This window comes from Cryptomeria japonica, chromosome 9 (assembly GCF_030272615.1).
Source record: "Cryptomeria japonica chromosome 9, Sugi_1.0, whole genome shotgun sequence".
NCBI classification, from domain to species: domain Eukaryota; kingdom Viridiplantae; phylum Streptophyta; class Pinopsida; order Cupressales; family Cupressaceae; genus Cryptomeria; species Cryptomeria japonica.
The window spans coordinates 682,987,521-683,015,113 of NC_081413.1; the positions used below are offsets into that span (position 1 = coordinate 682,987,521).

The window sequence follows — 27,593 nt, forward strand, 5'->3', positions numbered from 1 at the left end:
CCATAAGTGTCGTTTGAAAATGGATTCATGGAGAAATAGGTGGCTTTGACCAGTTGGGAGACTCCAGATGGTTAGGGCAGTGCTATCAGCTATTCCTACATATTACATGTCCTGCTATAGATTGCCAGGCAGAGCTTCCATTGCCATTGATGACCTGCTTAAAAAAATTTTGTGGAAAGACTCTAAACCAGAGAGGAAGATCCCCTTGATTAGCTGGAATATTGTCTGTATGATTAAAGAAGAAGGTGGGGCTGGTTTAAGAAAGATGAATTTGTAAAATCTAGCATTAGGGGCCAAGCTTGCGTGGAAAATGTACAAATGTCTGCAAAAACTCCGATGCAGAATCATGCCTGCTAAACATCTAGACTCACAGTCCTTGGAGAGGATCTTGACGATAGCCAATTCGACTAGGGGATCTCCTATGTGGAGATTCCTATGGGATAGTCATAGGCTTCTCACAGAGCACTTAACCTGGAGAATTGGGAATGACAAAAAAGCAAGGTTTTGGCACGATTCATGGAACGGGGATGAGCCTCTGGCAGAGTTATTCGAGGACCAAGAGTGGGTTAATCAGATCGAAGCTTTGGTGGGCCCTTGGGTTGCAGAATATTTCCTTCATTGGTCAGATGCTGCGTTGGTATGGAAGAAAGTGGGAGAATGGCACCCTCTTAATCACAATCGACTTAACAACATCCTTCTCAACAAAAAAAATTTCCCCTTGAATGAGGAAGATAGTCTTCTGTGGAGTGCCTCTAAGTCGGGTGAGTATAGGGTCAATCTGGGGTATGAACTACAGAGGAAGAGGGAACGAAGTAGTGATTGGCCTTCAATTCTTTGTTGGAGTAAGTGGCCTTTGCCAAAAGCAGGCACTTTTCTTTGGATAGCCACTCATGGTAGGATCCTCACGGGTAATAGACTCAAATTGTTTGGTTTTATAGGACCAAGCAGGTGCACAATGTGTAAACAGGCGGAGGAAACGATAGATCACCTCCTATATTGGTGCCCGGTTGCTAGTAGTTGTTGGGAGTGGCTGCTAGAGATGTTGCAATGCTACATTGCTAGAAACCAAACTTTTAAAGAGTTTCTCTTGTCATGGCCGATTCAAGACAGATTTTCGAAATGGGGCCCCATTTGGATTGTTGGCCCCTCTTTAGTAGCTTGGCATGTGTGGAAGGATCGAAATAGGTGAGTGTTCCAAGGGAAAGAATTGGATGTTCAAAATCTTATCTTTATGATTAAGATTGTCATTGAAGAGGTGATCAATGGTAAAATTTGGGGAGTTAATTATAAATATATCTCGAAATGGGATTTGGATATGAAAAAGGTTTGGTCCTTCAAATAGACCAGCGAACATAGATTAAAGGACGAGAGATTGAAGCGTAGGAGTGTGGTATGGCAAGCCTCAACGCCAGGGTGGGTGAAATTAAACTTCAATGGGGAAAGCAAAGGCAACTTGGGTCGGAGCGGATTGGGTGCTATTGTCAGGGATGAATTTGGATTTACTTTGAAAGCTTTCTCGAGTCCTGTTGGTATTGCTGCAAACAATGTGGCAGAAATCTCTACATTGGAGGTTGGTTTAAAATGGTGTGCATCCAAGAGGATTGATAAACTTGTTATCGAGGGTGATTCCCAAATCATTCTCAATGGGATAAGTTCTTCTAAGTTTTAGAATTGGCGTTTGGATAATTGGATTCTGAGGATCAAGATGTTTTTGGATTTGCTTGGAAAATTTCACATTCAACATATGTTTCAGGAAGGTAACAAAGCTGCGGATAGGTTGGCTAATCTAGGGATTGAAGAGTCTAGTGTCAGAGAATATGACAGTGATAATGATTTGCCAGAGGGAGTGCGGAACATCATTTCTCAAGACAAAGATTTGATTCCTAGACAGGGAATTGGATGAGATTTCTCTATCGTTGGCATTGTCAGATAAGCTTGGCTTCGGTGGTCGTGGACAATGTTGCAATTTTTCAGCCAGGTATGCGAGTCCGGACACACGGTTTAAGAGGTGGTGTGTATTAATATTATTCTCTTGCCTCCCGTGACCTGGTGGATTCAAGGAAGGGCGGTGGATAGTACAATGATCTGACTAAACACACATAGGATAAGGGATGATTAGTCATTCGTAGGATTGCTTTCTGATCCAAATTGATTCGGATTGGTTTTCGTTTTGGGCTTCTGATGGATTAGGAATGCAGAGCTTCTATATAAACCAAACCGTTTTTAGCCGTTTTGAGGGGTTTTTGCGAAATTGTTTGCTCTATTACTTTTAGCACTTTGCGTCCATGGTGCACTATTTCGGGCTCAGTTGCTTATGTCGGGAGGAATCCCTGGAAGAGCAGTGTGACAGGCTCTTCGACATTGATGTTGAGGGAAAAGCAACGATAGTGGCGTTAGCTCAAGACGCCCTTAGTGCAGGAAGGCACTGGTGCGACGACCACATCTATGAGATTGTGTTCTGCCTATTAGTGGATGTGAAACCATCCAAGGAAGCAGTGGTGGAGTTAATTATACGGTTTGTCCAGGAATGCGACGTGGAGGCGGTTGGAAGCGTGGTCATGGCAATAGAAGAGGAGTGGGCGAGCATCCTGGGCCCCTACTTTAACCCGAAGTGCCTGTTGTCAGAGGTAGAGGTCTTGGACTCGGAAGACGAAGTGCAGGTGGAAGCCACAGAACTGCGGAAGAAGAAGGAGAACTTCATGGCAGAGGCTTGGGAGGTATTTCGGGTCGAAGTCATTAACGAGCCATTTTCACCATTTCGCAGGATGATGGAGAACGAACTGTGATGGCTCTTTGGCAATAGTATTGATAAGGTGTTGGACATTGGGGAGAGGGTCTCTACAATTATTAGGTTGATATAGTTTGTGGGGCTTCTACACTTTGGTTGTTTTAAAGATAACTTGGTTGTTTGGTTAGGATAGGTGGGTATAAGAATTAGTATCCCTTTTTGTATAGTTGGGATGCCTTCTTGTTATTAGGTTTGGATTGTCAAGATATGTATTAAGATAGTATGTAATATTTTTTGAAATTAATATAGAGCACTATCCCCACTAATAGATAGCACTTGCCCGAAAAAAAATAAAAATAAAAATATGAATTTTATATGTGACTATTCATTTAAAAATTTGGACCTTGAAGAATAATATGGTGATCAAAGGTAAAGCAAGAAGCTTCGTTTCTCACTTTTAACCTTTACTTCAGTTTTTTTTCAATTATTATAGTTATTTATTAATGTAATCGGTCATTTTAAATGCTTTTATGAAGAATTCCAAGAAAGCTTAAAAATACAGGAACGTGCGTACTCATCGCGGTAAAAATTTACCGATATTTTCACGGCGGTGCAGTGACAATTTATGCTTTCGACCACTGTTTCATATGTTGAAATGATATTGTCCTCCGCAACTTAAAGGCTGGCTTCGAGTCTCTGTAATTCATACGCAATTCAGAAGTAGCTTAAAGAAACTGTACGACGTGGTAAGGGCTTGGAAGACATATATGCGACACAGGTCAGAGGAGCGAGGCGCAAAAAGCCATGCCGCTTAAGCAGGTATGGTGTTTGTTTTTGTCTTTCTGTTTGAAATGTAAATGTGTGTCAGGTGTTTAATGAATAATGAAATGCAGTCACCTCGCCTGACCACCACGCTGAGGGTGCAATTGGAAAGGAAGGATGAGTATTTTGACATTGAGCAGGCGTATCTCCAGCGAAAACAGTTCCTGCTTCACAATAAGCGCCTCAAAACGTGAGTTCACTTATAGCTTTTGTGATTAAAAAAATTAAATTAAGTGAATCAGGGTTTACGGCTGGTTCCAGGATTTTTCGTCGAATCCATCCTTAATTTGTGAAAGGACTGTTTTGAATTTTTTTTTTTTTACTTAAAAATTCTTAAAATGGAAATTTGGTGCAGGAGCACCTAGGCTACCATCAAGCCTCTATGATGCAAATTTTGAATCTTTTGTGTTTTGAAGTATGAAAGTTGTAATAAGGTCTTGAAAGGTCATATAAGATGTAATAAGTCCATATATGATGTAATAAGATCGTTGAAGCTAATGGTTTGTATGTTGAGTCCTAATGGGGGCCATGTTGGCACATATTGACAAAATTGGCCTAATGTGGAAAATATGTCTCAATAGGTCAAGTATGATGTTTGATGTTATGTAAGGGTCTTATGGACCTATTTGGACCTATTTGTGTCATTGTTGAGTCAGTGAAGTCATAGGTTGGGTGTAGGATTAAAGTTAACCAAAGTTGCTTATGTTGTCCAAAAATTGCTCAAGCAACTTTTTTGTGCATCTTATACATAATTAGATGTTATTTAGTAATACACATTTAAAAGGTGGTTATTTCAGTTGGGAGGCCTTGGAGGCATTTAAATAGGCCATTCCCACGTTGATTCAGGGGTTGGATGTATGTGGATGTAAACAACAAGCAAAACTCAATAAGAATTTCATTGTTCCCTGCACTTTTCCTGAGTTCTTCCACCGTGACAGTCTGAAAATAGGCATTTTCCAATAAGAGAGCTTATCCATTTGCATTGGTCATCCATTGGAGAAGAAAGAGGAATGATTCCTCTCTGATTTGCCCTTTGTCTTATTCGTTTTGGTTGTGACTTGAAAAAGCTATCTTAATTTTTGCAAACAGTGTCAAAACCCTACTAGGGTAAACAGTGATATTGTAAAATGTAATAAGTTCTCATTCCACGTTGAACCGAGGCCAATACTTGGTGGAATGAAGGGCCATATCATGTATTTACTTTCTTTTTTCTTGCAGGGTCCCATGCTAAAGTTTGCACGTGCCAATTGATGTCAAAGTGCTGATTTGACAGTGCACAGTCTGAAAACACAGAGTTTTCATGAAGATTTGAATGATATAAAAGCAACAAAGGTGTTGAATGGTGTTGTAAGTGAAGAGAGGGATGAGTAGGGGTCCCCTTGGCATGATCCAAGTGTGATGTGATCAAAGAAGACAATTAAACCATGTTGTTTTATGAATGTCCTAACCTATGCATTGACTGTCCTAGTTTTGACAGTGCATTGAAATCACTGCACTTTACAAGTCTATGAGTGGGTTGTGTGTTGAGTTTGAGGCAAGAGTAGTAGGGCGAATCTCCTTTATGATTACTTGCATTTGAAGGGGTAGTAAATGAGAATGGCCCATGTAAGTATGCCTGTCCTAATGAATGTTGTGACTGTCTAAAACCAATGGTGTAGCAGCAGTGTCCATTGTCTCTTCTTGGGTGGTTGGTTGGTTTGAAAACCTTTAGAGGATGTTGAGAAACCTTTCTAGAGGTGTCCAAGGGGTATGTGTGGTTGGAGTAGCCATTGTACATTGGAATGGAGTTTGGAGTCCTAATTGGGTATGGTGTTGAGTGAGTGACTAGTAGGGAGACTTGTGGTGTTTGAATGTTGGAGGGTTTGGATTTGGGTTCATACATGTTGGTGAGGGTTAATTGAACATGTTCCAATGAATGGATGAGGGCTAAGAAGCATGAGTATGAGTATGGTTTTGATGTATTGTACCTTGTGAGTACTAATAACTTTGTGAGGGGTCCCGTGAGGTTTTAGAGGGTTATCACCTTATTGTATAGGTGAGTTGGGAGAAAGATCTCCCCCTATCGATTGAGTTCCTTGGATGCTCTGCATCAAATTAAAGCCTTAGTTTCTCCTCATAGTTGTCTTGTTGTACATAATTATCATCTTTTCCTGTCCCTGTGCTATTTCTCTGTTTAGAATAGGTTTATAGGACTTGAATTACTTCCAAGGTTCACTTTCTGTGTCCTGATATCTTTCCAGTCTCTCTGAAAGGTGAATTTGTGGAATATTTGATGTTTTTAATTGGAATTGAGCTGCCAAGCTTCTACAAATACTAGCAAATTATTCTGTGTTTGTTATTTTTATTTTTTTTGTAGCTTATTTTCTTTGGAAAGGTCGTTCACTGTATTAAACATAATTAAAACTATAAAATTCATATGAACACAGTTGTTGGAATTCAGTTACAAAGGGAGGGATTTTTATTATGAGAAACTGAGAGCACCTTTGAAATGAATCCAATTACCGCGATTGAATGACCAAGGGAAAAATTTCTGATATGGGAGATTGAGAACACCTTTGCAATGTGCCTAACACATACATTGTACATGCCACAGTTGTTACACACCATGACTAGGTGGGTAGGACAGTTGTCAAATAATTCAACTGATTTCTTTATATTCACAGATTTTGCGTGTACGTCTATTGTGATAGTTACAATGGCATCAGAATAATTAGTTTCAATTACCGAAATCCATAATCCTTAGTCTGAAGCCACATATCTGGTGCAAGCTGAACTGCTTATGAAGGTTGATGAGTTTATCTTACTTTAAATAGCAGTTTTTCTCCTTAAAAACTTAAAAGGGTCAGTCAAAAAGCTGTGATCGTGCATATCAACCAACTATTGAAGGGATCACTTCTCGTTGAAGCATTTTCACAAACAACTTTTTAGCTTCCGATGCTTCCATATTTCATATACATGTCAATTACAACAGTCACAAATCTAACTGAAATCCTCTTTCAAATAAGAAGAGCTTTATACTCTATTCAACAACAGTTACAACACCGAATTAGATGCTAACTGGGAGCATGAGGTCAAGGTTGTAATTGCTTTTATTCGATAATATTTGATAAAGTTCACTTTGTGCCTATCTTGCACATCTTTTTTGTTATATACTTTTAATATCAATTGTATTTTATAGATCTCTAGTTGGCTTCCAAACAATTTTTTTCCTTCCAATGCTTCCACATTTTTCATACATGTCAGCCACAATCGTCACAAATCTAAGCGAAATCCTTTTTCAATTAAGAAGAGCTTTATATCCTGATCCACAAGGTCTAATTAGATGCAAGCTCAGAGCATGAGATCAAGGTTGCAATGCTTTCTGTCAGTGACATATGCTAAGAACTCCAAAGGTATCCAACAAATTCATTTTATGCATATTCTGCACATATTGCTTGTTCTATATTTGTTGGGAAGTGAGACATGGTATTCCTGTTGCTTCTCCCTCTTTTGCCTCTTCCAATAATAATTCTCTGGATTATCGACTTTGTCAATGGGAATGCCCTCCTCCAAGCTTGGTTAAATTAATGTTGATGGAGCTTCAAAAGATAATCTTGGAAATGCTGGCATGGGGGGTGTTTGTCGTGATAATAATGGTAGAGTTAATTTGTGGTATGTAGGTAGTCTTGGTGTTGGTTCTAATAATTTTGTTGAGGTTAGATGGCCATTCACCAAGCTATTTACATGCTAAGAAAATTCATTTTACTGGTATTATTATGAAATCTGACCCTGTTATCTTGGTGATCATTTCAAAAGAAAGTCCTCTCACTTCAAGTAGTGGCAACTAAATGAATGTAAGCAAGATATCAACATCCTTATTCATGGGTTCAGTGCTGTTAAGTGGAACCGTACCAGAAGGGAAGGAAATCAGGTTGCTGATTTTATGGCTAAACCAACTTCTAATTGGAATGAAATTAAGGTTGATATTGGAAATAACCAAGATTTCCCTCTCTAGGATATGTGCAAACACTATTGATTTTGTGAATGCTGATTACAATGTTTCTCAAGATTTGTGATTCTTGCTGTTGTGTTTGTTGTTGGTGTGCAAATTCTTTTGGTGTTCTTCCTGTTTATTCTACCATGGTTAACTTTAGCATTACTATTTTTAAATGGTTTTCCTATTGGTCTATATTTTTTAACATAAGAAACCATATTGGTCTATTGGTCTATATTTTTTAACATAAGAAACCATATTGGTCTATATTTTTTAACATAAGAAACCATATTGGTCTATTGGTCTATTGGTCTAGTTTTCCTATTCAATATGTCTTTGCATAATTATAGGTTTACTTTGATGGTAATTGTTCTGAATGTGATTTTGTAAATTTGTAGGTCAGCAACATTGGTTGGCAGTTCTTATCTGGCTCAAAGAATTGTTCATGACTGGGATAGAGGTAATTTATAACTTTTCTTGATGGCAGATTATATACACGTGGCCTTTTTATTCATGATATATGATTTGACAATGAAATACATTAGCTTACTGCTAGTTTCTTATGTCCATGTGCTTGATGCGACATTATATGTTTTTGCTTAATCAATTTTATTTATTTATATATATTACAAAAAAATAAAATATCACAAAATTGGACTTGTGCAGTCCCTGGTTTTAATCCCAGCAGTTACCTTTCTTGAATGGCCCAAAGTTGGCATGAGGGCCTCTGAAATTAACCAGCCCATCATTCTGCTTTCATGACCAAATACAAAATAAATGCATGGACAAGCAAAGCACAAGGCCCAGTATACATTTCACAGCAGCACAATTGTGAAAAGCTTACACAGAAGAACCTAACAATGACTAACAGAAAACAGTAAACCACAGCCAAGATTAATGAAAACCATGTTGTGTACCAAGGCACAACATATTATGAGTGTTATGTTACATATCTTAATGTTAGTATTATTAATTAAGCTATGTTCTATCTAACTAAATATTATTATATTAATGAAGAGCTAAGTCATGGTATAAGTAGTGTTTTCTTATCATTGAGTATAGAGTTGGGGAAGACCCTAAAAGATGTACCTCTTTCAATCTTAATCTGTTAATGCAATACATAGAGTAGTTGCCCCTATTTTTTCTGCATATTTGGTTTTTTTCCTTTGGATTTTCTTTCTGTAAATAGTGAAGGAACACAAGTGGTATTAGAGCTTCGTTCTGTGTTTGCTGTCACTACAAGAATGCTGCAGGGCATTTATTCAAGATTTACTTAAAAGTTTGTGACTGTAAAGCGGAAAATCGAACCTTAGGTGTTCCCCCACTCCACAGAGAGAGAAAGGAGGTCACTAGGGTTGACGGTTTTCACTTAGGAAAGACTTTACATTCAAAGGAGGGGTTGAAACTCACAAGATCCAATCCCACACAATGCAAGACTGAATTCTAAATGAGTTTCAAGGGTTGAGACAGCAAGAATACCCTCCTTTGTAAAGAATGTAGATAGAAGGATTGAACTAGGAGTGTATGTGAAAGTAAGAAAGATTAGCTTGCAGACAGAAATAGAAACATGGGATGAAGCTGCGAACCTGGAATTAACAGTAAAATGTCGAGACGATGTTGTCCTGCAAATTTGAGCGAAAGTTGACGGGACGATGGCGCCCGGAGTGCACACGGTCCTCCGAAAAATCCGCGAAACGAAGGGGGATCTGTTCGTCTCTGCACAAGGATTTCAGATCTTCAATTACGGCCGTGTACCTGCAACCTACACACAGAAAAGAGAGGACGATTGGGGGGTTAGGGATTAGGGGTTTGCCTTCAGGTCAAACCCTGGTTTTGGAATTAACCAAGAAATGAGAATGCTGTAAATGTAAATGTTTGTAATGTAAACAAGTACTGATACCTTGTTGTAAGAATGTTTGTATTCTTACATGCAAAGGCGTAATGATGTTGTATGTTATATGTTGTAAGTGATCTCCTCTTCAATGGTTGAATCCTTGTCTTGAATGCAACACCTAGCCTTGAATGGAGACCTAGAATGCTCAATTGCTTGAAGGAATGCTTGAATGTTTGAATGTTTGAATATTGTTTCCGCCTCTTTGCACACATATGTTTTTTTCCTCCCTTTTTGGGAGAGAAAATGTAGTTTATATACTTGTCAATTTAGGGTTAAGAGACTGATTTTTCCGACCTTAGGCCGACCTAGGAACATTATTTTCCAATTTGCAAACTTGAAGACCCGATGCCCAACAAGAGACCGGGCCCAAAATAGGGCCAGGGACTAGGGCGCTGGGCGCCATGGTCCTGAGGGACCAGAGCGCTGGGCGCCATGGTCCTTCAGGACCAGGGCGCTGGGTGCCATGGTCCCACCTCCCGGGACAGCAGGGTGCAAGGAGGATCAGGCCAAGGTGCAGAAAGATGCAGTTTTTGATGTCGCAAACAGGTTTCGAGGTCTCCATTCAGGTTCAACGTTGCGCCGCCATCGTGAAGACCCAAATGCAGTCGAAATTGCAAGTGTCGCAATTTTAGGATGCTACAGTGACAAAGGAAGAGTTGACATGACTGCTTATAGAATTCACAACAAATACTAAGGAGCTGTTCTCCTTTGGAAAAATACCAAGGGGTCAACAGTTTTAAGAGTTGGAAGACAAACCTGAGGAAATCCCTCATCCTTTGGATGAAGAGTGAAAGGAAGAGGTATTAGAATGCTGGTGAAGCCTTTCTTTTAACTTGTAGATGAAGGCCCCAAAATATAACCTGGGAAGGAAGTACAGGTACACAAATGGTTTGAGTGAGATCTGGTTAGCATTCAAGGTGCAAGGAAATTATGATTCAGGGGAAATTAAATGTTGCTTCACAACAGCTGGATGGGAGCTTGTACATTAGGGTATGGATTGCTGTCCAAGAGAGCTTTAGCTGGTTTGCTAAGGTTTTGGCTGAGTCAGTTTAAACTTGGATAAGTCATATTGTACCCAATTCATGGTTTTTTCCCAAATATATAAGTGAGAATATTGAGAGAGATTCAAGATATTGGAGTTGAAGGCTAGACTCCTAGAAGATATAGTGCACCATATGTACATCTCTAATTTTTGGCCTGTTGTACCCATACTAAGATTTTTCATCATGCATCAGGATCCAAACCAAATCCTTGTCTTTCTGTCAACACAAGTCATGAATTAGGGATGTCTCCCTCGGTTTTGTGGTTTTTATCTTCTCTTTTATGTATCTTTGCAGGATCGACTATGGTGTTTCAAAATAATCAGCAAGAAGAGGTGAAACTATTAATGGAAAATATCAGTTAAACCCGTGGTTATACTGTGAAGGGTCTCCTATAAAGAAAAAACATATTTACATCAACAATATCCCTCTTCTCGTGTACCCGCTCTCTTTTCACCCACACCTGCTGCCTTTTCGTTACCACACGATGACACTCTTGTTAAGGATGATAATAAACAATTAAGCGAATCACTGAGCAAGGGTGACAATTAGTATGTATTCAAGGGAGACCACTCGGTAATATTCGACCACTACTTATGAGAGACAATTGATGCCCTTGACTCAAGAATCAAGATAACTCATCAACCTGACTTTCTTGGCATCTATGATAGTATAAGTTGGCAGCCCGTGTATATATATTTTTATGTATTATTCATATGCAATGGGGGCATGATAGGGGCTGACTCCCTTATAAACATCATAACAAAAAACTACAAAACTACAATTCTGTTTTGAGTGACCCATTGTGTTGACTTGATCAACAGGATTATATTGCAGATCACATCTAAAGAGACTCTTTTTCTCTGCCCACAGGGTACTATAGAGTCACAGACACTATTGCACCTTGATCACTAAAGCAGCCATCTTGTCTCTTATTAGACCATAGCTTTCATCTAAAAGGGACCCTGATATTTTCTTTTCATTTTATTTTTCAATATTAATACTTTGCCAACATGCATTTGAATCTATCTTATTTGTAATGCAGCACCAATTGAAGTTCGGAAGACATATGAGGAATTTCTCACTGTTATCTCAGAATTCCTGGATGGTGAATTATCGACAGAAGAGCTGCATGAATCAGCTATAATTATTTATGACATTCTTCATGATTACAAATCTGATTCTAATAGTGAGGTGGCTCTAGCGGAAAAAAAGTGAGTATGACCATCCCATCATGCCATTCAGCATCATGACTTATTGTTTTATGTTGAGATTTCCTGTTTGGATGGAACAAAATTCTTGCCTGTAAGCATTCTGCTAATATTCTTACTTCACATGGAGTATTGCCACTTTTAATTGCTATGGTCTTCTTGATTCCACCATATCTTTCTTAATCCAATTATGGGCTAACTTTATTTTGAAGGATTTTGTATTTCTCAAAATTTTCTGATCATCATAGTTTTTTTTCAGTGCTGCTTAAAAAAAGTAATTTTTTTTTTGTAGTAATGGTGTATGCAATTTCCTGTTCAGCTTATCTGGGATAACTATATGTTCATGTGTCAATTTCTTTTGTGAGAAATCGTAATATCAAATATGTAGACTTCAATTTTGGATTTATTTGGTGTACACTATGATGCATGTTCAAATGATATATGCATATTCAATGTAATAGTCCATCAATCATGCATGCTTATATTAAGTGATATTGATTCTTGAGCCCATTAAATCTGACTTGAGGCAAATAATATGCTAATAATGTCATGCATCATGGTAAACTCATTTTTGTTGAGATCTGCCTAGGAACAACACATCGACACAACAAATATTCTTGCATTCAATTAATTCTTAGATGCCTTAGGAGATCATAACCAAATCAGGTTTGGTACAAAATGACATTAGTTAACATAATCGCTGTCTTGCTCAATCAATCATCGATGTCATGACTTTCTCACAACTGACAACACATATGCCTGGTCATCTTGATCACTAATCACCGATCTACATTGTTATTGATCTGTAGTTGATATCTTCAACTTTGCTAATGGTAAATGATTCTTGATCTGTTTGGCTCACAAGAATAAGTTTGAATCTTTAATTAAAATTTATTTAATCACATATCGTCCCTCGTTGGTTTCAGGTATTGAGTGGGGACATTACATGAGCCCCTCAAATGCTTTTTATACTTTTCTTGCCAAACTTCTAGAAAGGCCAATCCGAAAATTTACTTTCTAATTTAACTCCATTTTAGCTTTGAAAAAGACCTTTTTTATTAAAATAAAGATAATTTGACTCATAAGGTCCCTATTTTAAGTATTCATATTTGAAACTTTTGATCTCAATTCCGACAAGCTATAACACGAAGTTGTGTTTAAATATTTTTAATTTAATTTAAGCATCCTTTGTAAAAATAATTAAAATAAGTCTTTAATGCACCCATTTTGTGGAAATATTTGGAAAGCATTAGAATCGAAATTTGATTGCATTGGAGTGGTTCTGATGATGAATAATGATAAACAAAGCCAATCAGGTTACTTACTATAAATGGATCCCCTCTCCAAGATTCTTGGAGAACACACCAGAAGTTAAAGTCATCTTGGAAAGTGGCATGTGAGTCCATAAGACTAACTGAACTTAGTGGTGACATCAAATAACTCCTCTAATAATGCAGAGTCAAACCCAAAAGGTCAATGTGAACAGTAATGCAAGAGAACATGAAAATGGGGACATTACAAATTTGCCAATGGGTGTCACCTTCCACTACTAATACAATCTACTTCCTTGCTAGAACTATTCTTTGTGCTCATATGTTTGGAATCTCGAACCGCCCTTGATCCCTTAGAAGAGGATTCCTTTTCTTTGTCCTCGTTGAATCCATAAGAAAACTTCTAAGAATCATCTCAAGTGCATTAAATACTCCTTGGATGAAGAACAAGCAGAAAGAGTAGGACAAATGCCTTGCTGATAAGATCCTGTCAACAATGGTAGCCTTCTTAGTAAGAGAAAGGTAAAGTTTGTTCCACATTACCAATTTATTTTTCTAGGATCCATTACAATTACCAAACGAGATATGCAAAATAAGGAAGAATTTCTTGTGGTTTTATGAGCTTCTATCTTTGGTTAAGCTTGGCTGGAGGGTTGTCTTGACTAATGAGAAACACAATCTTTTTCATCCACTTACAACTACATCAACAACCTCAACAAAAGCCTCTAAACAAAGCATTGTACCTTCAATAGATTGTTGACAAAGTGAACATTAAGGAGTTAGTTGCTATTTGGTAAAAAAACCTTCAATTTGTCCCTAAAAACTCATTGCATCCAGTGAATCATTAAGGGTATGGCATAGAGATAGGGACTGAGGGATATCTTTGCCTGATGGATCACTATAAATGGATAGGCATTGAGGGAATGCCATTTACATTAACCCTTGCAAAAGCATGTGAAAACGAAGTCCCTACTTCTTATGGAAAAAGGAGCCAAGACCTAATCAGTCTAACATATTCAAAATGAAATCACACTTTGTTGATGTGTTTTTTACGCACATGCGAACACAGAATAAAATACCAAGGTATCTTATCCTCTCTTGAACAAAGTTTCCCCGAATGCTGAAGATTTCGCCTAAGGATCAATCGAGGCAACTCCAAGGTTCTCGTATGTAGGGTCTCTACGTGTGGATAAGCTCTTGTGGTATGATGTGATTATGCTGGAATCACAAGGGGACTTACATTCGATTGCCTGAGCGTTTAATCTGTTGGAACTTGAATCCTATCTACTGGTTGGAAGATAAAGAAATGGCAAAAAAATAGGGTTTAGAGAATCTATTCTAGGACCTAGAATGCAAGGATATAGATGAACGACTAGGTGGAGTCCTACTGGGCTGAGTCTCACCATTAGGTTGAACAATCTGACACCAACTCAGTGCGATCTTCTAAGGGATGCTTCAAATATATTCAAATTGTTACACCATCAGACACTAATCACCATTCAAGTTAATGCATGAACAATAAACGCATAACAATTCAAGGTTAAGCTCATTCAATGCCAGTTGACCACGTAGGGCGCCCTTACAATTAGCAAGAGGCTAGTGGTTTGGACTAGGTGGCTTCCACGCGAGTGCATTCAGTAACTTCCTTCATTCAATCTAATTATTTATCATCTAAAATGAAGATTCAACAAGAGACCATGCATATTGCAAAGAAACGACACATTTCACCATAACTTCAATGAAAATGGAGTTCATTTACAATCAAGGCAACAATTTCTTGCCTTCTCCTCCTAATCTACTCTATTTTAATTGCTATTCTTCTATTCTACTTACTATTAGCTATTAACTATTCTCCAACTATTCACCTTTACAAATGAAGAGCCAGAGCTTTATATAGAGAACTCTTTACAATTCAATGGCTCAGATTGATTTAGAATCAATGGCTAGGATTACAAGATAGAAACCCTAATTAGGGTTTGTTACAACAAACTCCCTTAGCCAATGAGAAAATTACATTCAAAATTTGAGAACTAATAGGAAGCAGGGGTAGGTGCATCGAAGTTTGTGCCATCACTAGTGAGTCAAGTACATTGAATCTGGACATGCTGATGTGGACCTATCTGACTGGAGGAACAGTGACTGGGATGCCACCTTGTCTCACACTTGCCTAGTCGATGAACGTTGAGCAATATTTCATGATACTCAATGTGGTGATGTTGAGAAGTTAACTTTGATTAACTCTTTTGAAACTATCTGCTTCTTCAACGTACGTACCCTTGCACTGACCTCGGTTGATCCTCCTTCGTCCTTGATGTACTCAATGAATGATGTACCTCCTTGACTCTCATGTGTTTGATGAAGCCTCCTTCTTGATTTTGCATTATGGTGATAGGAAGTCATAGTCAAGTCACCTACTCTAGTAGCTCATCTTGCCTTGAAATGTTTACAAGATCCTTCTTCTCTGCCATCTTGTGATCTCTCCATGTGGTAGAATGAGGTCCATGAGGATAGCTTGGTCCATTACATGCAACTCTTTGAACACTTGAAGTCTTTAACACTTTAGAAGCACTTTGAGTCCTCCTCTATGCATTTGAGGTGTTTTTGATGATGATGAAACTTGAAGAGGTCGCTCTTGTCCTGGCCTGATCTTCCTCCATCTATTTTGTTGATCTGCAAAACAAACAAAAATGGTGTCAAGCACTTATGACATATTCATCCTAACATGGTATTTCTAATTTCAAACCATCAACAATGTAAGGACAGCCATGGGCGGAAAACGCTCTCCTATCGACAATTCTAAGGGGATTAACAAGCAAGGAAGTATTTCAATTTCAGTTTGCAGTACATTAAAATAAACACAGACAAAAGATTGAGATGAACCAGATAGAATAGCACTAGAGAAAGACACCAGATATACGTGGGAAAACCCTTACGGGTAAAAAACACACCACCAAAGAGAGATCACTTTATTCAGTAAACAACATGATTACAATAAAGTTATCAGATCCTCTTTTCCAGACTCTGATCTCAGAACTCTGTTCTCCCTCATGCAGATACATCGACTTGGCTACTTATAAAACCATCATCTCCACACAGCCTTCATGCACACCCTTCTTCGCTCTGCTCATCGGTTACATCTCTGGCAATTGCCATCTGTCAAACCAAACATTCCTCTGTCAGTTTGTATAACGGCCTTGGAACATAACTGTCGAGTAACAACCTGTCCATTCATGAACTCGTGGAAAACATATTATCCCACATTCATTCGGAAGTCATGTCGGTTTGTATTCAAATACACCAACAGAAACATTCCAAGTGTCTGCCTATTAGTCTTTTAGACTTTGGTCCGGGCGACCATCCATAGTCGAATACTTCCCCATTGGCCATCGGAACCAGCACTGAAAAGTTACCCCAATATCTGATCAGCAGTAGACGACTTCATCGGACTTCGACGTAACTTTCATCTAGTCAACCCGATTGCCGAAGGCGACCTCATTGGGTATCGGTGTAGCAAACAACCAGTTCTCCCGATCTTCGATGATACCCCGATCACCGAAGGTAATTCCATCGGGTCATTGGCAAGACAACCAAACAGCTACCCCGATCGTCTGATCTTCCTTGGTCTCTTTCTGCGCTCCGCCACGTGGCACCCCCTGATTGGCTCCGGGGTCCTGTTGACGTGTATTTTGTACACCATCATACATAGAATAAAATACCCAAAGGCATCTTATCCTCTCTTGAATAAAGTCTCTAACTGCTGAAGATTCGCATGAAGGATCAGTTAGGATGACTCCAATGTTCTGGTTAGTAGGGTCTCTACGTGTGGATAAGCACCAGTTGGTATGATGTGATTTGCTGTGTCCTCTAGGGGATCTTACACTCCGAAATTCCGAAATCTTACTAAACTAAGAAGCTTTCAAAAAATAACAAAAGGGATAGGGTTTTGAAAGAAGTTTAATCTAATCTAATCCTAAAGATGACTTCATGTGGACAAGATTTGGCAAGATTCAACCAACTTCAACTTCGCCATAAGATAACAACTCAATTGAAATTGATGCGATCTTCTAAGGTAACGAAATGATTTTCAATGCATCAAAGATCAAAGACACTACCACGAAGGTACATATCTAAGATACAATAATGATTGAAAGTTAAATGATTCAAGTATATCTCCAGTCGACCACGCAAGGCGTTCCTACAATCAGCAAGAAGCTAGTGGTTTGGATTACGAATCCTACCAAAGATCAAGTCTCACACTATGTCCTTCAAATTAACACACTACTTTGATTGAGCATGATTCAAGTAAATTGAACAACCATGAAGATAACCAAGAAAGTTGCAACAAAACACCATAACTTCAATATTTCATTGATTTCCAAGTCATCATGTACAACAATTGCTTGAATTTCTCTCTTCAAACTCAATCTTGCTACAAAATAAAATTGCTTTTAACTCTAATCTCTCTAATACCACAAACTCTCTGATATCTAACTATTACAAATGAAATGAAAAATGAGGGTATAAATAGCATCCTCAATTACAATGAAAGGTCCAGATTGAAAGTAGATCAACGGTCAAGATCATGACACCTAAACCCTAATTAGGGTTTGTTACAAATGGCCTCCTTTTTACTGAACAATATTAAATGCATAGCCAAATATTAAATTTGGCACAAAAACCTAGGAGACATAAACCAATGACAAATAAGATGCCATGTCATCTATAACAACCTTTCATCTAGAATCTTATTCCCTTTCCAATTCTCTTTTTTAGCATATGCAATGAATCTTGATACGATTTCTTCGATCTCTGCAATTGGAATCTCGGGAAGATTCTTCATACTCTCTTCCAAATAGATGACCTGATCGAATGCATCTAGAAGAGCTGCGTCCCATGAAGATTCAAGTTCCTTTGTTCTTTCAATCAGGAGCATGGTGGCAAACATCTGATCATATTGCTCGTCTGTAACATTTGCATCCTTGCAAAAGATGACCATGATTCTATCCTCTAATTCCTGCATATCCACATCTGTCTCGACCTCGATCCTTCTGCCAAGAATGGTACGCAGTACCTCAAATACTCTGTCCTGGATCGGATTGATCACCTCCTCAACTTGGCCACATCTAGTACTGATGTCCTCAAAGAAAACACTCTTCATATGGAGTAAGGTTGACCACTGAAGCAAACTGTGAGGTCCTCCATCGATGATCTTCTCTTGTGCTAAGACCTTCCTTGATGTGTGTCTTATTACTTTCAAGACAGGAATGATAACATCTTTGGTATGGGCAAATGCGGCTACTGTTATCATCAAATTGTGGATTATCTCAAGAACCTGGATAGCTTGATGAATAATCTTCATCATCCTTGTTACAAACTCTAAGGCAACTGTATGAGATTTATCCATCCAAGTACTTGTACGTTGGACCATGTTCCTGAATCTTTTTGCCTCATTGATTGATTGAAGTGGAAGTGCCTGCACTGGTGATCTAGCTGGATCCTGACGTCCCAAAGGTTCATTGATGTGACTGAAATATGTCCTCCATGCACCTCTCTCTCTCTCAAGCTTTCTATTCTTCTCCATTTCTTCTCTAAGCTTGTCTTTCAACGCTTCAAATGAATCGGTGGCATCATCCAATGTCTGCTCTGTTGTGGATGGTCCTAGCTCAAAAGTCTGTATATCATATTCCTTTGCTAAGATTTCACCTTCATATTTGTCCACTGCTGGTGTAGCTATCTGCAGTTTTCTAGATCCAGTCTCATCTCGAATCATCTTGGACATCTTGGTAGCCTTCCTCTTCTCTGTTACTTCGTGTGAACGTCCAACAAGGCTTTCTAAATCAATTGCATTGTCCTCGTCCTCTACTACGATCACTTTGGTTAATCTTTCCTTCAACCAATCTGGGATGGCTGATCTGGTCTCTCGAACTTGAATTTCTTTATGCACTATCTCTTCTTGTCTGGGAGGAGATGTTATTTCATTGTCTTCTTCTAACTCATAATCTTGGAGAGATCCATCTGGTGACCCTTGCTGTGCCTGTCCTCCTTCCTGCCTGTCGTTCTGTACCATCAACTCCATAGATTCTTCCACTTGAAGTGTCCTCTTCTCTGGTCTAAAAGAAGTACCGGATGAACGATCTTGGTTGGCCTCTTGTTTCTTCTTGGAAGATTCCCTCTTTCCAGGTCTCTCTTTCCTCTTCGAACCTCTTGGATGGAGATTGCCCTCACTGGCACATCGAAGGTTACCTTCTCCTGAATTTCTAGGATTAGGATTGCCTTCACTCACACTAGCTCCACCTTCGGCTGGTTTCTCTTCCAAAGTGAAAGTCATAGCTATGCCTTGTTCCCTCAACTTCTGATGCTGTATGTCAACCCATCTGCGAGTACAAGACAAAACTGGAGCCATTAAAGCATCCAAATCCACGACCTCGGGCTCATTCCAATCTAACCTTATCGATTTGCTTTCTCGATCATAGGAAGACTGGATATGTCTGCCACTGTCCTGTGCTTGGTCGGCCACTCTGTAAATCTTGCATTTCTTGATGAAATCCAAGGGCAATCTAGAATGCATTTTTCGTTTCACTTCAAGATCATCTAAGAGATTCATCATAAAATCTTCAATTTGGTACTCATGCTTAAACTTTCTGCCGACTGTCTCCTCTAAATGTCCATGTGGATCAAAGCTTTCTCTCAAAGCAAAAGATGAAAAAGAATACAAGGCTAACTCCTTCTCTGCGTCATCCATAGCTAAAGCATTAGGACATACCTCAACTGAATTGCCCAATATGATAGGTATCGGAACTCCATTCTGATGTCTGTGTCTGAATGCCTTCGCATATGCTGCCAACTGTCTTGTTACTTCAAGTAACACAATTCTGTCTGTCGGATATCTCGGCAACATGTATGGTGGTAAAGGACATCCATGCACTCTAATATAAGTGAACTTCGGAAACTGAATGAACCAAGCACCGTACCTCTTCACCAATTCCTGTGCATCTTGAGATAATCTGTTGTGAATCCCACCTTGCAATGTCCTTGTGATGTTCATCGTGAAGGTATCATTAACTAACTTGTAGTTGCTTCCTGGCGGATGATGCAAGTGGGTATAGGAATCACAAGCTTTGACCTCGCCGGGTCCTCTTCCAATCACTCCTCTGTGAGGTAGTCCTGCGTACTCAAAACTCCTGATCAAAGCATAGATGACGTATGAACTCATGTGGAAGGACTTGGTAGCCTTGAGTCTCCTCAACTGCACGTCCAAGCAATGGCTAATCATTCTAGCCCAATGTATTGTACCTTTCCCTTGAACGATCACCTGAATGAAGTAGAACATCCACCTCTCAAAATAGAAGGCGTGAGGGGCTCCTGTAACTCGGTTGAGCATGGTAATCAAATCTCTGTACTCCTCCTGGAAATCAATCCTGTGCGGTGTGTTCGGGATCTTGCTTAGACGGGGACGGCTCTTGAGTAACCAGTTCTTGTTAATTATGCTTAGGCAAGCATCTGGATCATCTTCGTACATTGACCTGGCTCCTTCTATGCTCCTGTATATCATGTCCCTGTGCTCTGGAAGATGGAAAGCTTCACTTATAGCTTCCTCTGAAAGGTACGCCAAAGTGTTTCCCTCATTGGACACGATCGTTCTGGACTGTGGATCATAATGACGAGCACACTCGATCATCAACTCATGGCACTGAACAGCTGGAGGAAAGCCGGCCGCCTTAATGATGCCACTCTCGATTATTCTCCGGGCGACAGGTGATGGCTTGCCAATGTAAGGGACCTCTCGGAACTTCTTCGTGCTGAAGTTGCCTAAGTTTGTATCTCCAATGTTGCTCCACTTCGACACGATCTTGGTCTCCACTTCTTCAGTCCTTTGATCTTCTTTCATGAGAGCTAAACGACTGGTGGATGCTCCCGCCTTTGGGGTCGCCATACCTACACAACATTTCATAATGAGAAACTAGATCTTGCAATATATAACATAGATTAGAGAGTAAATTTTAGGAAACTTCATGATAAGTCCTAGAGTTATCATTTCCTAAAAAACGATCAAGCTAGAAATTCAAAATTTCAAAATTTCAAAATTTAAGTTATGACGATCTAAAATTAAAACAATAAAGCAAATATCGCCATACCTCAATAGAGAGCTAACTCTAGAATGCAAAATGAATAAAATTCGCGTAGGCAAAATTGACGTTAGATAGCTTTGATGTGATCTTCAAATCAACGTTCCTCTTATCAACTTCGCCACCCTTCAAGTATTTGACGTGATCTCCAATGCATTTGACAAATTCGCCACCTTTGGTATGTCCTTGACGTGATCTCCTCTAAATGATCGATCCTTTGTCAATTCGCTCAAGTGAAAACTAAGTTCGCACTCTTCAAACACAATTCGCACTTTCTCCTTCAAGATCGCATGTAAGAGATGATAAATGATGATGTGAAAATGACGATCTTCATCTCCCCTTTATAGGCGCTTCTCACCACAATTACCTTAGGCCGACTTGTGTAAAAATAAGGCAATTTAAATGATTTTTAAATAAATAATAAAGGCCGACCTCTAAAATACCAAGCGCTCCTTTTGATTTTTTATTAATTTAATAATTAATTATTAAATGCCTTCATTATTATTTAATAAATTCGATTTTTTTCACAAGGCAAAAAACAATTAATTAATGAATATCAAGCGCAATATTTAAATGCTAATTAATTGAATTTTTTAATTTATTGATTTTCCTAGCATTTAAAATAAATTCAAAGAAATGTGTTTGAGCGCTAAAATTTAAAAATGCAAACCTTATCGCCCTGGTCCCTTGGAGAGGGACAGGAGCGATCCATCAACTTGTCTTGATTCTTGCAATTTTTGACGTCCAAAATCTTCATCTCCACGTTGCATTTGGCATTTTCATTGGGTCCTTCGAGCTTGAGTGTCTTGCTTGTGTGAACGAGTGCTCTTTGATGTGATATCGCCCTGGTCCCTTGGAGAGGGACAGGAGCGATCCAAGTGTTTTCTCCATTTCAAGCTCATCTTAACGTTCACCTCCTTTGTATCGCCTTCCAAGTGATGTTTTAAACCTTGTGCAATTTTGCTTTAACGTGATCTTTAAAGGATAACAAGTGTTTTGGCAAATATCGCCCTGGTCCCTTGGAGAGGGACAGGAGCGATCCTGATGTTTTCTCCTTGACCTTGCATCTTCGATCTCAAATTTTCATTATGAAGGATAAACAATGCTATTCTTTCATTCCACTTTCATTTCGCTTGAATTCCATAAGGCATTTAGACGTTGGGAGGATCATCGCCCTTGTCCCTTGGAGAGGGACAAGAGCGATCTTGAAGCTTGAGACAAAACGCGTCATCTTTCAACCTTGATTCCTCGTTCATTGCCTCTTAAAGGACGTCCTTGATCTTGTGTGAACTTGCCTTGACATGCATTTGAAGGAAAATGAAGGATCCTATGCAAATCGCTTTGGTCCCTTAGAGAGGGATAGGAGCGATATAGCCTCCTTGTTCAATTTGATGATCGTTTAACGTTCAAAGCCTTTGTATATCATCTTCTAATCATACCTTGGACCTTTTACGACCTTGCAAAACCTTAACCTCACGTGATTTTTGAGAGATTTGACCAATATGATTAATATCGCTCTGGTCCCTTGGAGAGGGACAGGAGCGAACTTCAAGATTTTGAGCTTGTCCTTGTTTCGACCAACTTGCAATTGTCTTCATTGGGTAAAACGTAGTCCCTTGATCCTTCTTGGTCGCTTGATATGTGATAAACTTTCAAAATTTATGCCTTTATGGAACTTTCGCTCTGGTCCCTTCCTGAGGGACAGGAGCGAAGTAGGGTATTTTAGTGCAAATTCTTCAATTTGGTGATCTTCGTAACTTTGTGCTTGGTTGAGATGCTTCGAAACGCCCTTGCCACCTTGTTCTTCGCCTTGGAGTGTCTTGAATTTGAAGAGGAGGCAATGTAATCATTATATTACCCTGGTCCCTTGGAGAGGGACAGGAGCGATCCTGCTCTTGTGGGCTTTATTTCACTTTATCACCTTCAAAAATTATCTTCAACGGATTCGTAATACCTCCTTTCATCCATCCATGCCTTGAGATTCTCTCAAACTTGGCAAAAAAATCATCTAAGACAAAAATCGCTCTAGTCCCTGCCTGAGGGACAGGAGCGAACTAGGGTGTTTAGGTCCCTTGTTGACGTTTCATAATCTTCAATTTGTCTTCAACGGGTTAAAGTCACATCATTTCTTGCCTTCAAACCAAAAACTTGCTTGATCTTCGTCCAGGACATGCCCTATGAAGGATTTCGCTCTGGTCCCTGGGAGAGGGACGGGAGCTACAAAGAACTTCGCCCTGGTCCCTGGCTGAGGGACAGGAGCGATTTTTACATCTTGGGTTATTCTCCTTCACGACGGCACTTCAAGTTATATTCATTTGATAAAACACATCACCTTGGACCTCTTCAAATCATCAAGTCGTTAAAATCCTGCAAGTACAAGGCAATATTTGATTTTGAGCTCCGGTCCTTCACTGAGGGACAGGAGCGATTTTGCTCCCTGAGGCATTTCCGTGTTCGTGAAATTATTCAATTTATATTCAACAGAAAGATCACGTCTTTCTCTATCACTTCCATTTCGAAATTTGTCTTGATTCTGTAGAGACAGTGAGATATTTGAAAACGAGCTCCGGTCCTTCACTGAGGGACAGGAGCGATTTTGCTCCTACAGGCCAAAATATCAAGATTTTACAAGTCTAATCACTTCACAAGGCAAAAACAAATCATTTCCAATGCCCGGGATCAAATATCAAAAAGGTCAAAATTTGGTCAAAATTACTCAATTGGACAAAATTTCACATTTCATCATCAACACTTAGACAAATTAAGACTCTGCATTCAAAATTCCAATTGAAAATAGACCATTTTGGCGAATTCATTTTATTCAAAGTTGCATCCTACAAAAGAAGCTCAAAAAGCTCTCAAAACTGACTGGATTCTGGCCTGAAAAGACGGAAAAGGAAACCCTAAGGCCTGACCCTAAATCCAGACAACTGACAAACTACCAAAACCCTAAAAAGCAGAGCGAAAGGCGAGCAAAAACGAGCAAAAAGAGGGGGTCCCCATTTTAAATGGGGCGATGTGTGAAATGGTCACAACAGGTCCCTGCCCTGCCACCTTAGCACGACCTCACTAACCGCCCGGAATGGAGGTCTTCTTTGTCGAGCCCCACCTTGGTCGCCAAGTTGCGGAGGATAAACTTCTTGCATCTTGCCATAGCGGTATAGCGACAATCGTTTGATCATCCCAGACTCGCTCACCTGTTAATTGATCACAGGAAGAAGGTTCCATCGGCCATCGACATAACTATGAACAAGCAATCCTGATCCCCATAAACCAGTAGACGACTTCATCAATGTGGTTCCAAACAGATCGGCCCTATCGACCATCGGCAACAGTATTGCGGAGTTACCCCGATCACCTAAAGCAGCTTCCTTGGGTCATCGACACATACCTTGAACTGTTTCCCCGATGAGCGATGCACTCCAAGTCAGAAGAAGTCGAACTCATCGGACATCGATGTAGCTTCCAACTTGTTCCACCGATAGCCGATGACAACTCGATCGCCGAAGGTGACTTCATCGGGTCATCGGCCAGACTCCAACAGTGCTCCATTGATAGACGGAGCACGTGAAGGCGACTTCATCGGGTGATCGGGATCCAACAGGCTACATCGGGACATTGGCAGGACTTCAATATGGCTAACTCGATAGGCGATGTTAACTCGATGACCACAAAAGCGGATCCGAACACTGCTTCCCGATAACCAAACAAGGAGGATACATCGAGTAGACCTAACCCGATACTTGTTCGCAACATGTTCATCGGCCAGAGTTACGTTGATAGGAAAAGTCCACAATCCGATACCTTCCCACAAGTTGTTTCATCGGGGTAAGACCGATCAACCCGAACACTGGTCAGGAGAATTCAAGGCATATCTCCAACAATCAAGAAGGCATTAAGATCAATTTTGCTTTGGACCCTCTGCAAGGACAGGACATATCTTTAGATTTTCGCTTGGTTTTCCTTCATAAAACTCCATTTCTCATCCTTTTCTCATCAAAAACAAGTCTTTAGCCCTTGAAAATGCTTAGGAATGGGTTAGTTCAAAGGCTTAGGCAAGGAAAAAGGCTTCCTAAAGAAATTCGCTCTGGACCCTTTGGAAGAATCAGGAGCTTAGGTGAATTTCGCTCTGGACCCTTTGGAAGAATCAGGAGCTTAGGTGAATTTCGCTCTGGACCCTTTGGAAGGGTCAGGAGCGAAATTTGCATTTTAGTTCAAATTTCATCATCTCTTTGCCTCAAATCACTTCTCAAGGCAAGTATACATCAATCTTACCTCAACTACGCCATAGGAACCAAGATCTTGGTCTCAAACAAGGTGCAAAATAGAGGTTTAGGAAATTTCGCGGATCCTTAGGAAGGGTCAGGAGTGAAATTTGTCTTTTGACACCATTCATCTTCCATTCATCATCATTATGCCTTGAACTTAACTTATCAAACCTCCTCCTATCATGATCAAGTCAATTTGCCATCAATTTAGCTTAAAATAAGGTTCTTTTAGTGCATTAGGCAAAATAGAGTCTTTCTAGGAATTTCGCTCTGGACCCTTTGGAAGGTTCAGGAGTGAAATTTGCATTTCTAGACTTTATCCACACTCAACTCGCCTAGGACTTGTTTATTCCCCCTTATCTTATCATACTCAAGCCAACTTGCTCTCATAGTGGTGTCTACTCAATGCTTTTGGTGAGGAAATAAGTGTTTCCAAGGATTTCGCTCTGGACCCTTTGGAAGGGCTAGGAGCTTAGACAAATTTCGCTCTAGACCCTTTGGAAGGGTCAGGAGCGAAATTTGCAATTATACTCAAATCCTTCACTTTCCATCACTTCACTTTGTTGCACACATCAATACTCTTTCAATCACACCATAGGGATGAGGTTTATGAGGCAAATTAGGACCAAGAAGGGAGATATAAGGAAATTCGCTCTGGACCCTTTGGAAGGGTCGGGAGTGAATTTGAGGAATTAGTCTTAGATACCATCCAAACACTCAAACTTCACCCTCAATCACATTGTTCTCACCTTAGGACACACAAACAAATCACCTTAAGGAGGCGCCTAGCTCAAAATGTTGGATCAAAAGTGCATCTTAACAATTTTGCCTAGGTACCTTTGGAAGGATAGGACCTAAAGAGGAATTTCGCTCTGGACCCTTTGGAAGGGTTAGGAGCGAATTTGTTCCTCTAGACCCAATTCTTCCTTCTTTTCACTTATCTTGCTTTAGACTTGTCTTTTTGAATCCTTTCCTTGCCATGTATGTCCACCATTTGATGTCCCTAGTGAAGAAATAGGTCATTTAGGGAATTTTGCTCTGGACCCTTTGGAAGGGTCAGGAGCTTGGATAAATTTCGCTCTGGACCCTTTGAGAGGGCCAAGAGCAAAATTTGCAATTATGCTCAAATTCCTTACTTTTCATGACTTCACTTTGCTCTTAGAATTAAGGTTTTGTCCAAAATAGGAATCAAAAGGGAGCTAAGGAAGATTTCGCTCCTGTCCCTTTGGAAGGGTCAGGAGCGAATTTGACAATCTAGCTCAAATTCCTCATTCAACTCTCAAGTTTTCAAGTCTAGGCTTGATCGTTAGGCATTTCCTAAGGATAAATCGGTCAATTTTATACCAATCAATGCCTAGAGTACAAGGACATCATTCATCAACTGGACCAATCTCAAACCTTCAATGGGAATAATCCTTGAGAACACCTGCTCACATACCTCCATTCACTTCCTTAACTCAATGACATAGGCCCCAAAAGGCAAGGTACCTAGCATGATACAAGGACTTCCTCAAACTCAATCAAGACTTAACCTAGAAACAAGAGCAAGGCCTGACCTAGAGAAGGCTTTCAAAGAGACCCTGACCTGGACCACCTACTGACCCACCTCAACTCAAGCAGACCCTGCTATCCTAATGATCCCTTTGGCAACTCTCCAATGCAAAGGCTAATAGCCAAGAACCTAAAAGACCAAGAAAACTAACTCTAGAAAGCAAAATGCAGGGGTCCCCATTCGCAATGGGGTGATGTGTGAATACGTCACAACACACTCCTGATCATAATTTTAGCTATTTTCTTTAGGCTTCTAGGGTTTATGTTTCAATTTATTTGTTTTTTGGTTTCGCTAGTGTTTCATTTTTTTATATAAAGAAAAATGTCATCTATTAGCAACAAAAGTGGTGTTAAGGCTAGGGATGTTGCTTGGAAACATGGCGCAACAAGTACAAAGCTAGGAATGGTGTTGTGCAACTATTGTGGATTGAATATGAGATGAGGCATTAATGTAATGTCCCCTTTTTGTGGCCTTTGAAATATCTTTGGAAACTTGAACTTTCTTGGAGAATGACACTTTATCAGAATGGAATTCTAACAATGGTAGTGAGGTTAGGTTATCAAGGCGAGTCCAACTGTACTTTTTAGTTGCGCTTTCAACAATTTGGGAGCTTTCCATATTTCTTTGATAAGTATGCTATTTTTGAAAGGCACCAATTTTCATTAAGTTTGATATCATGTGAGCTCAAGGTTTTGTTGGCATGTTTGA

The 27,593-nt window shown here is 39.7% G+C and overlaps 1 protein-coding gene across 2 annotated transcripts in view; it reads left to right on the forward strand.

The window, feature by feature from the left end:
• The first annotated feature begins 3,274 nt into the window (after window positions 1–3,274).
• Window positions 3,275–27,593, forward strand: part of LOC131073972 (DExH-box ATP-dependent RNA helicase DExH14) — a 247,896-nt gene continuing 223,577 nt past the window's right edge. Inside the window, exons 1-4 of one of the 2 annotated variants that reach the window (XR_009113014.2) lie at window positions 3,275–3,547; window positions 3,622–3,740; window positions 7,922–7,983; window positions 11,503–11,671. Coding sequence is in view for 1 of the 2 variants with exons in the window: in XM_058010506.2 (XP_057866489.2) it covers window positions 3,533–3,547; window positions 3,622–3,740; window positions 7,922–7,983; window positions 11,503–11,671 (365 nt within the window). In the remaining variant the exon portion in view is untranslated. The remainder of the gene's footprint in view (window positions 3,548–3,621; window positions 3,741–7,921; window positions 7,984–11,502; window positions 11,672–27,593) is intronic. The other variant, XM_058010506.2, reaches the window with a different exon arrangement.